This window comes from Lepidochelys kempii, chromosome 9 (assembly GCF_965140285.1).
Source record: "Lepidochelys kempii isolate rLepKem1 chromosome 9, rLepKem1.hap1, whole genome shotgun sequence".
Lineage (NCBI taxonomy): Eukaryota > Metazoa > Chordata > Testudines > Cheloniidae > Lepidochelys > Lepidochelys kempii.
Genome location: NC_136388.1, coordinates 33,509,399 through 33,524,576, shown reverse-complemented (window position 1 = coordinate 33,524,576; position 15,178 = coordinate 33,509,399). Strand labels below are relative to the sequence as shown.

Sequence of the window (15,178 nt, the reverse complement as noted above, 5' to 3'; positions counted from 1 at the left end):
CCGAGGCTGCTTCCTGGGTCCTCCCTGAAAGACACTTAGAATTGACATATCACTCCAACTCTGTCATTCTTAGGATTTAGATAACTTGTGTGCATATGTTTGCTTGCTTTACCTTGTAAATAACTCTATTAACTAGGAAAAGGAATAAAAAACCTTTAGATAGTTTATTACAGGACTGGCTACAAGACTTGTCTTTAGTGTAAATTCTAAGGTACCAATTGATCTGAGGTAAGTGACTGATTTCTTGGGACTGAGAGCAACCCGAATTTGGTGTGATTTTTTGTGTAAGTGACCACTGACCGCTAAGTCCAGTTTGTCCGGGTGGCAAGACAGATTGGAGGATATAAGGGGACTGTATATGAGGTAAAACTGGTATAGTGATACAGGAGTTCACATTTGTTGCTAGCTTGGTGAAATCTAATTATACAACACACCACCAGTTTGGGGTATTGGCCCTGTTTTTGACAGTCTGCACTGAGGTAGGCATTCACAGTCATGAGCTACTCTAGACAGTGTGACATAGACTTTGACATGATTTGCATTTTCTATGCTCCTATACTGTTATGATATAGCTTGTTCAAGTAGTATATCTCATACAAATTTTCTTTTAGTAATATAATTTATCGTTATGCCTAATCTTGTTCATGTTGGAGAGCTATATGATAGGACTTTCCCACCATAGGGTACTTTTTTCAATTTTTATATTATATATGTACAATGTAAATTGACAAGTACAGTAGTTAGGGAGATAGAACATTGAATAAAGCTATTTTACCTTCTGTAAGGTGGAGAATTAGTAAAAAATCTACTAGTAGAAGAGTAAGTCCTAACAGGCTGAATGCACTTATACACTACACTACCATTAGAAGAGGTTTTAGGACAAGGAACCACAAGCTTCCCAAATGCAGCATTTTTCCATCTATATATAATGGCTTTCATTTTGGTTTGACTGATCCAAAACCAAAGGCTTCTATTACCAATGCTCTCCAACTAGGTTACTGGGTTCTAAAATATCTGTTTCAACTCAGCAATTATTGTGGATAGCTCAGTGGTGACCTCTGCTCAAAAGAACAGACAAAATGATAGCATGCGTAAGGAACTGAATACAGAATAATACAGAAAATACTATAATGCCATTACATGAATCAATTGTCTACCATCCCCTGGAAAATTGTGTTCAATGTTGGTTACTTCATCTCAAAAAGAATATCGCAGAATTAGAGGAAACACAGAAGAGCGACAAGCTTGATTAGGGTTTGGGAAAACTCTCATATGAAAATGTTGGGATTGTTTACTTTAAAGAAGGGACCTGACAGCAATATAAAAATAATTAATGGTACAGAGAACGTAGACTGGGCACTTCCACTCTCCCTGTGACATAATACAAGAGCAAGGGGACTTGTAATGAAATTGAAAGATAGCAAATGCAAACTTATAAAACAAAATATTTTCACATAATATATCATTCAACAATGGAACTTATTGCCATATGATATTGCTGAAAGCCAAAAAATGACCAGGATTCAAGAGAGACTCAACATTTACATGGATAACAAAAATACAGAGTTAATAATAAATACAAAAAGAAAAATTAGAATAGCTGTCAAATCTCATTCTTCGAGTTTTTAGTTAATCTCTGACTATTAAGGGTTAGGAGGAGACTCCCCTGGAGGGCAGATTATCCCACATCTGCTTACTACAAGATTTCTTAAACCTTCCTCTGAAGCTGATGGTCTCCTGCTCACAGTGCACCTACAAAGCCACAATATTACTACCAGAACTTGTCATCTTTTTCAAGGTTTTTTCATATGTTTAAGAAAGCAACTAGTTCCTATTTGTTAAGCAAAATGTGGAAGATTCTAGAACACCGTTTAAAAAAAACTAAAAAGCATCTGACTATATCTCGACCTTGGAGTGCTCAACGAAGCCATAAAGTATTAGGTATTGATACATATTTCAAAGGAAAAGAAAATACTGGTTTACGAATAATCAGAAATCATTTCCATATACAGAGAAGTAAGGCAATTCTCTCAGATCAAACCATATGAAAATGGAAAATTGTGATGAACAAGAACATGAAATAATTTAAGCATTTTAGCATCGCTATATTCTGCAATTATTCAGTTACCTCAAAACTTTTGGCAAGTTTCTTCAGCATCTTTAATCACAGAAATGTAAGCCAATGCAACATCTGCAGTTTTTCTTTATATCATACAATTCTTGGAAGCCAAATAATTTACATGGTGTAATGACCTGCATGAGATTCAAAGAAGTGTTTTGAATAGATTTCAATGGGCTATTTGAGTAGCTTGAAACAGAGATAGTGAAGGTTTTTTAGTTGTTAGTATATAAACTGTCAAATTGATCATAATACCCATTTGTACAGCTGAGACATAACATTTGGTCCTTAAATAATTGTTGCCTTCCCTTATAGGAATTGAGAACAATCAATTAGATAATTTATTGCAAACATTTGGAACTGCTGAGATATAATCCTCTTTCTCTTATGGCAGTTTTTACAATAGTACCCACAATTCCTCAAGGGACAATACCAACTTAAAAAAAAATCCCACTACAGCTACAAGGAATATCTAAAGTTACCATAACTGAAAGAAATGTGTATATGGGGTGGGAGATAATTTGTTTACTCTGTCCAAGTGCTCCCTATATCCTGTCCCCCCAACACTGCCGAAAATGCACCAGTTTCACTGCAGGCAAGGGCCTCCAAGTCTCCATAACAGAAGAGCAGAATTTGCACCTAAAGAATTACAAAACAAGTTCTCAATTAACCTTGTTAATTTTACACATAACAATACCACCCATAGCAGTGCCTTGTGAAATATATTTAGTAAGTCTAATAAAAAACTAAACCACTATAAAATTGGCACAAATTAGCATGATGGCAAAGTCAATATAAGAGAGTTGTGAAACTTGAACCCAGAGTTCAGTGGTCTGTCCCCAATGGTATTCAAACCATCCAGCCATCAACTGGGTAACACAAACTGAAACACAATCCAACAGTTTGGGAGAGTTAGGCTGTTTAATAATTGAACAACATTAGTATTTGATGGTTCTTGAAAATAGCATAAAAGACAAAGTGACACACTTAAACCACCACCTGGAAATGGTGTAGCAGGATCTCTGCCAAAGAAACAAAAAGGAAAGAAAAGGACCAATGAACATGACATCTAGGAACAAAACCCCACAAAAATCGATGTTAATACTTATGGTCTGACATTTTGAAAGACTGTATGAGTTAATAGTGCTGTTGTTCACCAGGAAACTGGTACAAGATCTCAGGAACCTATGCTACGCTGGAGAATGCACAGAGAGCCAATAGTCAGTCTTACAACAAAACTGAAGATGTTATCTAATTGTACAGTCTACTCTTATGCATAGATAAAAAAGCAACAGATAGAGTAGCCATATACCTTCAGTAACTGCCTAGGAATCAAAGAAAATACCATCAAACAATTAAAAAATTGGGAATGGCCAAAAAAAAATTTTTTTAATATTGTGATGTGTCCATTGTGAGCACAGACCTAAAACAACTCCTTAAAGACTTCTTATCTAGGATGTCCCCTCCTAGCAGGAGCAAGAGAGACAACAGAGAAGGAATGGAATATATTAGGACACTGATGTGAAGGTAAAGTACATCTTAAATCTTCTAGCAGAACAGACTGAAGGATGTTGAGAGACTCAGGGCTGTGTAGTGCAGCCAGTAAATAAAACGGATTTACATAGAGGCGTTATATCGTAGAGCAGGGAAGCAATAGCTTTTCCTCTATGTAGCCCTAGTATGACCATAGGCAGAGGATGGCTAGGGCTAGTCTATCTCTATACATGTCAGTTTTCTAAGCCACCCCACCACCCACATACATGGCCAGCTCAGCAGGCAAAGCCCCATGTCCAGGGACATGAGGGCCAGGAAGGGGATAGGACGTCACAGGGAAAGTTCCACCTATGCACTGAGTTCCCTGCAGATAGAACAGGATTCCTCAGTCCCAGCACGGGGCACTGGCTCCTGAGCGGCGCTTCCTGGGAAAGCTGAAAAGTTCTGGTTGTGTTGTCCATCTGACAAGGAGGTTCAGAAGCTCCATCTGGAGCAGGTCCCAAGGAAAGAGGAGCTGTGGCATCCGGAGAGCCCCAGCAGATGACTTGAAGAGACCTGTGTGAGTGGAGATTCTGGGGGATTCTCAGAGGAGAAGAGGATAGCGCTGGTGCAGAACAGAGAGTAGAGTTTGCTCGGTAGGAATATAACAATCTACAAATGTTTGAAGAGTATTACGATCAAGAGGGGACAGGAATTATTTAACGTGGTACACAGAGAATACAGGAAGAAATTAAGAAAAAAATTAGGCTGAAATGTCAGGAAAACTCACAGCAAGATGTATTAGCATATGAGAGAGTCTCCCAAAGGAAGAGGTGGAAACCACGTTACTTAGGACTTATAAAACCAGACAAAACTTTAGGAAATGTACTAAAAGTAAAAATCCCATAGTGACAAAAGGATGGAAAGGATAACTTGCTGGGTCATTTCTATTCCAAACTTCCAAGCTTCTATGAATTTTTAATCAAATGGAAAGAATGTATTATCTCAGGATACTTTAAAGGTGATTTTTTTTAAAAGAATCCTGTCTTTGGTTAAAATATCTTTTGCAATAAAACCATTTTTAAGAGCAGAGTTAAAGAGATGATATATCTGTTGCTTTTAAATCTTAAATCTTTCACTAGCGTCTCAAACTCAGGATATATATTTCTTTATGTTCCATTTTATATAAATAAATTGTTCACAGTGTCACAATTAAGTTGATTTTATAAAACTTTTGCTGCTGCAGAAAGCTATCCAGCAGGGGGAGCACAAGAAACTATCCCCTTAATTGCTAGCATAACTACTGCAACAAGCACTTGTATACTCGTCACAGGCTCCCAAATCACTTAAAAAATTAAAACTAACATCACGCACATGAGATATTATCTCCATTTTAGATATGGGTTAACTAAGGCAAAGATAACTGAAGTGACTTGTCTAAAACCGAACAGAGAGTAGCAAACCAACGACCAGAACTCAAATGCTGATAGCCAGTTCTGAGCACCACCGAAAAGACAATACTTGATCTCTGGCTTTGATTATATTATTGAAGAAGTCTATGAAATACAGATACAGAATACAACAAAACTACACTGCCAGAAACAAAAGAATAGGGGTTGTGTGACAACTGGGGTGAAAGGAAAATAATTTATTTTCCAGCAAAAGGACAAAAAATAAAAATGATAAAAGTACCTGACAGGATCTCTTTAAAAGTAATAATAATAATAATAAATAATAATAAGCAACAGTTTCTACAGGAGATAAGATATGTTAGTGAAATTCTCACAGGACTTTGCTAAAAGTGATTAATGTAAGAAAATTTTACCTGATAAGTTCATTTTATCTTTTTTCAAACTCCAAACCTAGCATGGAATTCTTCATCCCCTTCCCCTTTTAACTGTTTTGATTCTTATGTCTCTAAAGTTAACGATGTCCTAATCCAAATGACTTTCCACGTAATATATTCCAGCTGAATACACAGTACAAGCAACAACCTGTCCCTTTCAAGAAAAAAATAATTTTATTGGATTTTGGATATACTAAATCAAAGAAAAAAATATGGAATTTACTCTTTAGCTAAATATTATATTTTGTTTTTTAACAGCAGAAACAAAGGAAGTATGTCAACATAATTTTAACATTTTTTCATATTTTTATTAGATTTAAAATTCTGCCACCAATTTCTTTCAGAATAAAGCTAAAAATTTTCCAATTTGTTTCAATCTCTTCCAGAAGAACCAGATTCATTAAAAAAAAGTTTGCACAATTTTATGCAGAACATCCATTCATGTTCTTCACAATACACAAAAGCAAAGAATTAACTTCTTGAGAAAAATATATGCTTAAGCAATTGTACAAATCCCTTTTCTCCTGTCACTCCTTCATTAGTGGAATGTAATGAAAACCACGCATATCCTTGAATGTGCAATCTGAAAATATTACATAGTAAGAAAAACTAGAAGTTTTCTAGACAGCATATGTCAAATGTACCCATAAGTAATTTTGATGTATGCACAGATATGATTTTTTTCTTCCTCTCCATAGAAAAAAGTTACCAAAGCAACCGCCACATCTTATGGAAAAATGGTTCCTCAAGACAAAACAAAAAACAAAACACACACAATGAAAGATTGCACTTGGTGATAGAAAAGCTGTGGATTTCAAAAATATCTTAAGAGGATCTGATGTGCCAATTTACCTCTTTGTCACTTTCCTTCCACCAAGAGTACTGTGAAGTGCATAAAAAAATGGACCCAGCTAATATATTACTGAAGAAGTTCTGGGTAATTTCCAGCTGTGACTATGTTATCAGTCTTTTTACAACACGGGCAGAGAAGAGTGCTAGCATGTCCTCTTCTGACCCGCAACTCTATACCTACTTGCATCAAAATAACATAGAATCAGATGGATTGTTTACTTAATCTTTTTATTACAGAATTCTTGTGTGTGTGTGTAAAAACAGGGCTATGTTTTAATTTGTTTTCAGAGAACAAACATTGATGAGATATTATTCCACTTCTATGACAAAGAGCAGCTGTGCGAATTTACCATCTTCAGATTACTAGTGGTTAATTATTTCAACATAGCTGAATTCCTTACTTGTATTTGTTTTCCCTCTTAATATTTCCTTCTCCCCATTTTAATAGTTTAATAACATCCTCAGCAGTAAGTTGAGAAGCCTCTGCCTGAGGCTGCAGCTTTAAATTTGAAGCAATCTGCCTGATTTAGCACTCAGTTTTCTCATACCCCTTTTTGGAATTAAAATTCCTTGTGTTTTAGAATCCCTTTGAGTCGGAAAAGTTCATCAATAGAGTACATATATTGTTTTCACTTGTGAGGGGTTTTTTTAAACTGCTAAAAAGAAAGGCATCTGAACTACTAACCAATCCTGTAATTCATATGTATTTATTATCCTCCTTTTATCAAAGTAGGAAACCTTCTTGTATGCAGCCACATACAATATTTTACTAATTTCTCTTTAGGCAGATGATTTGTCCCCTCTTTCATTACAATTATAGTTTTTTTAAAAATCACTTTTCAGAGTAAACTAAAATGTTTTTGCTTCATTTCCAGTCCTGATAGACAGGGATGAATTTCTTTTATCTTTTGTTTAGAAAGTTTCCCTTATAAAACTACTGTTCCATGGGTTAAAATAAAAGTCAATGATATCTCAAATAAACATTTTATAAACAATACTCCCAGAATTAGCCCTTTCATATCGTTTAATAAAAAGTGTGCTTGTGAATTCATTATCTATTTTCTCAGGTTACAAAGAAATGTATTCCTCTCTTCTACCAAAACCACAGATACAACACCTCCTGCAGGTTATGACACCAGTAAATGTTACAGTTTACCAAAACATTTGAGAGAGCCATTTATCCTTCAGTCATGGATTTCAGACAGTATAACAGCAATAGGCAGCAGCACACATGCAATTTGGTCTGTCTCTTCTAGAGCGGAAAACACAATGAACCCAAGTGCAAGCAGTCAAATTCTTACCAGCAAGACTGCTAAAATTTGCCAGAGGGGGGATTCTATTTAATCCACTTTAAGCTCTCTGATTTTGCAGAACCTCATTAACGGTAATATTTTGACTTTCATTGTTAAAAGGAAGCAAGTGAGACATTTTAGGGCGAGCACAGAAGTATTTCTTTCTAAAATGCCTGCAGTTCACAGGGACTTTCCATATGTCCATACAATACTCATTATTGAACCCTACACATGATATTCATGGCTTATTAAGAAAGAAATCTGTTCTCTCCACCCACACAGGAAAACTACAGCTTTGATATTTTGTGACCTAATGAACACATATAACAACAAAACAAAATCAGGCTACTTAAGTTAAGGAGTGTGCTGTAGAAAAAATTTTAAAAAATCAACATTAGTTTACTTGAATCAGTTTACCTCTATGTCAAATCCTGTAAACCAGGAAGCGTTGCCCAAAGAAATGTGAACCAATCTGTGTTCTATTATAGTTGTTGTCACTGGAAGTATATCACTATCATTTAAACCCTCACAAAACAAACCCTTCTCTCTACTTATAAGGAAAAGAGAGGTGGGGGGATAAATTGAGAGATTTTATCCATATTTTAGAATGTGGTATCAAAGACATTTAATAACAAGACAAAATGCAAGGATTATGAACAAAACCTCTTCATATGGTCATCAGCATTCACTTGGGTCTTCATAGACCAAGTAATGCAATATTTTATCAAAAAAACTGTATTAAATCAACATATGACCAAGCAGGCTAGAAAGATGTTACTCATATTCGCTATTGTCCACAGTTTTTTTTTATTCTAGATGTACCAGATAATATTTTTCTACCCTTACATTGACATTTTGATCTTTCTGTAGAATTTAATAAGGTGAAACCAAGTGGCACACAAAATGTGACAGGAAATGCACTAGAAAGAAATGGTCATCATAAACCTATTAAGTCGTCTTTTGTATATTCAGTACAATTTTGCTACCCATTTTCCAAAAAAAAAAAAAATCAATCATTTTGATCTTAAAATAAACAATATATAAAAAGCCACCAGAGTGCAGAAAGAAAAATGAAGAAAAAGAAAAGAGATCCATGCTAAAACATTCCGTCTAATTCTGGAAAGCTGCCTAATTTCCTGAGATCATTCACCTTTTCATTCACCTTTTAATAATTTAACCCACCAAGTTTGCATATATTTTTTATACAGGTAGGGTTAAAAGTATTGCAGGTTTGATATGTCAGTTTTACAAGCCTAGGAACTAAACCCCAACACTTGCCCAAGAATAGTCAAGCTCAGTTACTCTGAGTAATAGCATCCACCTTAAATATTTAATGGATTTAAAAAAAAAAACAAAAAAAAGACTAACATCCGCAGATAGTTTTTTGCAGGAGATAGAAACTGCAGCTTAGGTACTGCCTCTGACCCACAGCTATTACCACACCTAAGAATCTGGACACTTCGCTAAGGAAAGAAGGGCAAACGTTATGATCAGCAGACTCATACACCCAGATATCTCCTTGGATATATGTATGTATCACGCACATATGAGAGAAAAGAAGGCAGATCTACAGACAGGCGCATAATACACAGCTGTATATACGGAGATGGATTGAGACAATTATAGCCACTGTGTAGAGGACAGTACCTAACCTACGACAGACAGTATAATATTGCTGAACTAATAGATTAATAATGCAAAAACACTGATGTCCATTAGTGATATAGAGCCGCAGCCTGACTTACAAACAGCTGGGTAGCGGTAGGGACAGATGAACCTACAGAGGGAGAATGAATGAGCCGATAGAGACAGAGCCAGACCCCGGAGACAGCGAGAGAAAGATGGGACAGAGACAGACTCCCAGACGCAGAGTCCTAGTGAGCAGAGCTAGGCAGACAGACCGACAGACAGAGACACAAGGGCAGCCGGGGACAGACACAAGGGCACGAGATGAGCAGAGAGGGACACACACCAGGGCACAGCCAGGGAAACGGGCAGGGGCGCACCCAGGCGGGGCTGGCGGCGGGGCACGGGCAGGCGAGCTCCCCGCACAGCCCCTGCCCCCCTTACCTGGCAGTAGGTGCCGGTGACCCCGGCGGGGCAGGCGCAGCTGTAGGCAGGCTGGGGCAGCGGCAGGCGGCGGGGGGCGGCGGGGCCCCGGGCCGGCGCCGGGGAGCAGGTGCCGCTGTTCCAGCAGGGCTGGCTGCGGCAGGGGTCCCGCGCGGGGTCCGGGGGCGCGGCGCTGACCGGCCCGGAGAGGCAGGCGCGGCGCTGGGCCAGGCTGAGCAGCAGCAGCAGGAGCGGGGCGGCGCGGGGCATGGCGCTGCAGCGGCGGCCGGGGCAGCCTGGGTCTGAGGGCCGCTGTGCGGCGGCGGCAGAGGACACGGGGACGGCAGCGACGCGCTGCTTCTCGGCTGCTCCCCGGCGCCGCTTCCCCGAGCAACGTGCGGGTGGGGACTAGGGCGGGGAGGGGCCGGGCTGCCGGGATCGTTCCCGCCCAGTGCCCGGCAGAGGGCGCCCAGCCGCGGCTGGGAGCGGGGCGGGCTGAGGGGAACCCGGGCACTCACCCCAGGGAGAACAGCCTGTGAGCACGCCCCTTGTCGCAGGCTGGGGCCGGGGGTGAGCAGCGCCTGCCCCGGGGCGGCAGTGTAGCGCAGGGGCAGGGCTGGCTGAAGAGAGGCGGCGGCGCGGGTGCGGGAGATAATGGAGCCAGCACAACCTGCCCTTTGTCCGGGCACAGGTCGCGGTGGGGTCGCTGACGTGCTGCCGGTGGGACAGCGGCGCCCACTGGCGATGCGTTTTGTGAGCTGAACCTGGCCCATGCTCAGCCCCCAATGCACTTCACGCTCCTGCTCCCCGGCGGTCAGGAGGCGGGCAATAAGGCCGGCACCGGGAGGTTGTGTAACCCATACACCTCCTGGGTGTGGGGCTCTGTCCCGTTTAGTGGCACCGAGACCACTTAGAGGGAGATTAAGGAGCCCACTCTACAACCTTAGCTAAGAGCCCTATGGCTTTTAGCTCATGCAGTAGAGCAGGGGTGGGCAAACTTTTTGGCCCGAGGGCCACACCAGGAAATAGAAATTGTATCGCTGTCCATGAATGCTCACAGAATTGGGGTATGGGGGTGTGTGTGTGAGGAGTTTGGGGTGTAGGAGGGTACTCTGGGCTGGGACCGAGAGGTTCAGAGGGGGATCAGGGCTGGGGCAGGGGGTTGGGGCATGGGGAGAGGCTCAGGAGGTGCAAGCTCCGAGCGGCTTTTACTTCAAGCAGCTCCCAGAAGCAGTGGTACGTCCCTTCTCTGGCTCCTACTTGTAGGCGCAGCCAGGCAGTTCTGCATGCTGCCCCATCCGCAGGCACCACCTCTGCAGCTCCCGTTGGAGCACATAGAAGCTAGAGTGGAGCCATGCCGTGGCTTCCAGGAGCCGCGTGGTGCAGCCCCTGACCCAGCGCCCTGGCCGGAGCAGGGCCAAGCTGCGTGGTGCAGCCCCGACCCAGCATCCCAGCCAGAGTGGAGCCGAGCCATGTGGTCTAGCCCCCTACCCAGCGCCCCAGCTGGAGCACCAGAGTACACTGAGTTTAAGAGACAAATATAAGAAATTAACAGTTGTCAGGCTTTCAGTATGTCATCAGTAATACCCACAACCCCAGACAGTATCAGGGCCCAACTGTGCTAGTTACTATACAAACACACAGTACGGGACTGTCCTTGCTCAAGAGAGTTTACAATTTGAATTTTATTACAGCTATTTAGTTTTATAATGGTATATTAGGATCAAGCTATATGCAGATAAAATGTGTAACGTGCATTTTTGGGCTCTTCTTTGGCTATCTACACTTCATAAAAATCCCAAAGAAACTGCAGTAGTAGTAGATGATTCTCTTTTTCCTTTATTGAGGTAACCTGCAGTAGGTTAAAAAAAATTTATCTACGTTTTGCTAATCTTTTCTGCAGATTTCTGTTGCCCCTGTCTAGAACTAAGCAACATGTTCTATAGCTTGCATAACAGAACATGAAGATAATCCATGCTATTGTACATTTGCTCCTACACAGAGGCCTTTAAACCTGTAATAGCTAATGACTTCCCCTCAGATCTCTGTCACACCTTTGCAAGAACATGGTAATGCTGCAGACAGCAATCCATGATACTTTTCAGAAACTTGTTCTAACACAAGGCCAGATATTTGACACTTCTCCTACAAATAATGACTGAAACCTGGATCATGGCCTGAAATAATTGAAAATGCTTCATGAATTGAAATGAACTACTGAAAACTCAGCTGGACTATTTGCAGCCTAGACACAGTACTGGATTCAAACCTTGAAGCAAAAATGAACTGCAATTGCTTTTCCATAACCTCATGACTTTCTTTTTTCCTATCTTATTTCCACTGCATTTTAATGTTACATTTTCTGTGCCATACTAACTCCCTCTGCTGGTCCCGTTCTTACTATTTGCCCATTTTCCAGTTTCACCAATTCTTTTTAATTGCTTTTGTCTGGTGCCCCGATTCCCAGCTGTGTAACAAATAATGCTTCTGATTCTAAGTACAATTTTTTTTATCTGTGCATGATTTCAGGAGAAAGACATTCTCCCCTGACTTTCTCCTGAAATCAGTGTTTTCAGATGCTACCTGTAGTACTCTGCTCTACACCAGTCCTTCTCAAAGCCAGTCCGCCACTTGTTCAGGGAAAGCCCCCGGCGTGCTAGACCAGTGTGTTTACCTGCCGTGTCCGCAGGTTTGGCCGATCGCAGCTCCCACTGGCTGCAGTTCGCCGCTCCAGGCCAATGGAGGCTGCGGGAAGCAGCGTGGGCTGAGGGATGTACTGGCTGCCCTTCTTGCAGCCCCCATTGGCCTGGAGCGCCGAACTGCGGCCAGTGGGAGCTGCGATCGGCCGAACCCATAGACGCAGCAGGTAAACAAACCGGTCCGGCGCACCAGGGGCTTTCCCTGAACAAGCAGAAAACCTGCTTTGAGAACCACTGCTCTACACCATTTCCATTGTAAAATCTTTGGGAAAGACATGAGTGACAGAGGATGTGGAAAAAACTAATGTACTCAATGCTTTTTTTGCCTGTCTTCACGAACAAGGTCAGCTCCCAGACTACTGCACTGGGCAGCACAGCATGGGGAGGAGGTGACCAGCCCTCTGTGGAGAAAGAAGTGGTTCGGGACTATTTAGAAAAGCTGGACAAGCACAAGTCCATGGGGCCGGATGCACTGCATCTGAGAGTGCTAAAGGAGTTGGCAGATGTGATTGCAGAGCCATTGGCCATTATCTTTGAAAACTCATGGCTATCGGGGAAGTCCCGGACGACTGGAAAAAGGCTAATGTAGTGCCCATCTTTAAAAAAGGGAAGGAGGAGGATCCTGGGAACTACAGGCCAGTCAACCTCACCTCAGTCCCTGGAAAAATCATGGAACAGGTCCTCAAGGAATCAATTCTGAAGCACTTAGAGGAGAGGAAAGTGATCAGGAACAGTCAGCATGGATTCACCAAAGGCAAGTCATGCCTGACTAATCTATTTGCTTTCTATGATGAGATAACTGGCTCTGTGGATGAGGGGAAAGCAGTGGGCGTGTTGTTCCTTGACTTTAGCAAAGCTTTTGACACGGTCTCCCACAGTATTCTTGCCAGCAAGTTAAAGAAGTATGGGCTGGATGAATGGAATATAAGGTGGATAGAAAGTTGGCTAGATTGTCGGGCTAAACCGGTAGTGATCAATGGCTCCATGTCTAGTTGGCAGCCGGTATCAAGTGGAGTGCCCCAAGGGTCGGTCCTCGGGCCGGTTTTGTTCAATATCTTCATAAATGATCTGGAGGATGGTGTGGATTGCACCCTCAGCAAGTTTGCAGATGACACTAAACTGGGAGAAGAGGTAGATACGCTGGAGGTTAGGGATAGGATACAGAGGGACTTAGACAAATTAGAGGATTGGGCCAAAAGGAATCTGATGAGGTTCAACAAGGACAAGTGCAGAGTCCTGCACTTAGGATGGAAGAATCCCATGCACTGCTACAGACTAGGAACCGAATGGCTAAGCAGCAGTTCTGCAGAAAAGGACCTACAAGTTACAGTGGACGAGAAGCTGGGTATGAGTCAACAGCGTGCCCTTGTTGCCAAGAAGGCCAATGGCATTTTGGGGTGTATAAGTGGGGCATTGCCAGCAGATCAAGGGATGTGATCGTTCCCCTCTTTTCGACATTGGTGAGGCCTCATCTGGAGTACTGTGTCCAGTTTTGGCCCCACACTACAAGAAGGATGTGGAAAAATTGGAAAGAGTCCAGTGGAGGGTAACAGAAATGATTAGGGGACTGGAACACATGACTCATGAGGAGAGGCTGAGGGAACTGGGGATATTTAGTCTGCGGAAGAGAAGAATGAGGGGGGATTTGATAGCTGCTTTCAACTACCTGAAAGGGGGTTCCAAAGAGGATGGAGCTAGACTGTTCTCACTGGTAGCAGATGCCAGAACAAGGAGTAATTGTCTCAAGTTGCAGAGGGGGAGGTTTAGGTTGGATATTAGGAAAAAAAATTTCACTAGGAGAGTGGTGAAACACTAGAATGCGTTACTTAGGGAGGTGGTGGAATCTCCTTCCTTAGAAGTTTTTAAGGTCAGACTTGACAAAGCCCTGGGATGATTTAGTTGGGGATTGGTCCTGCTTTGAGCAGGGGGTTGGACTAGAGATGACCTCCTGAGGTCCCTTCCAACCCTGATATTCTACAATTCTATGGAAGAAGGAGCAAGCCTTATTTCAACTTTCCGTAGTCCTGACGGATAGTAGCAAACCCAAATGCTACCAACAGGCAAAGGCAAACTACTTCAATCAGATTCTCTCCTGTGTGGTTCAAACCCCCACACACTGTGGCTTCCTATAGAATCTTTTACAATAATATACGTACTGCTTGAATGAAGGTTTTTTTCTTGTTACTTTACCTTAGGGCCTCTTTGCTACCATCCTTATGTGTTCATGACCTCTGCATTGCCTACGAAGGTTTATTCATCAGAACCCTGGGGATGATGGAACATAGAGATTGCTGTACGACATCACATCAGTGGTCCAACTAGTCCAGTAACCTGTCTTTTTCAGTGACCAGTACCAAATGCCTCAGCTGGAGAAAGAAGAAATTCCATTGTGAGACTTATGCAATGTCCAGCTTATAGAGAAGTTTCTCTCTAACTTTTGGTATATGCCCTGAAGCATGAGGATTTATATCCTTTATTAAAATGTTTTAACCTAATATAACTTTGGATGTTCTCATTCGTATAATTGTTTAATTATTTTTAAAGCATATGTTATTGAGGGCAAGAGTTTACTGTGGCAATAAGTTCTAAAGGCTAATTATTCACTGTATGAAAACATTCTTTTGTAATTTCAAATTTATTGCCTTTAAATTTTATTGAATGATCTCTTGCTTTTGCATTATATGAAAGGGTAAGTGGGACCACCTGATTTAACCTATCTTTATTACTTGGCATACCTCTATCATGTCCCCTCTTATCTAGCTCTTCTCCAAATTGAATATTTCCACTCTTTTCAATCTCTCTTCATATGGAAGTCTTTCAATGTTGCTAATTCATTTTGTTGTCCATC

General features: G+C 41.6%; 1 protein-coding gene across 2 annotated transcripts in view; it reads right to left on the bottom strand.

Moving 5' to 3' along the window:
* The window catches only part of DNER (delta/notch like EGF repeat containing), a 276,274-nt gene extending 265,967 nt beyond the window's left edge, over window positions 1–10,307 (bottom strand). For both annotated transcript variants that reach the window (XM_073359834.2, XM_073359835.2), the window contains exon 1: window positions 9,653–10,307. In XM_073359834.2, the coding sequence (XP_073215935.1) occupies window positions 9,653–9,901 (249 nt within the window). In that variant the 5' untranslated portion in view covers window positions 9,902–10,307. The remainder of the gene's footprint in view (window positions 1–9,652) is intronic.
* Between the last annotated feature and the right edge of the window lie 4,871 nt (window positions 10,308–15,178).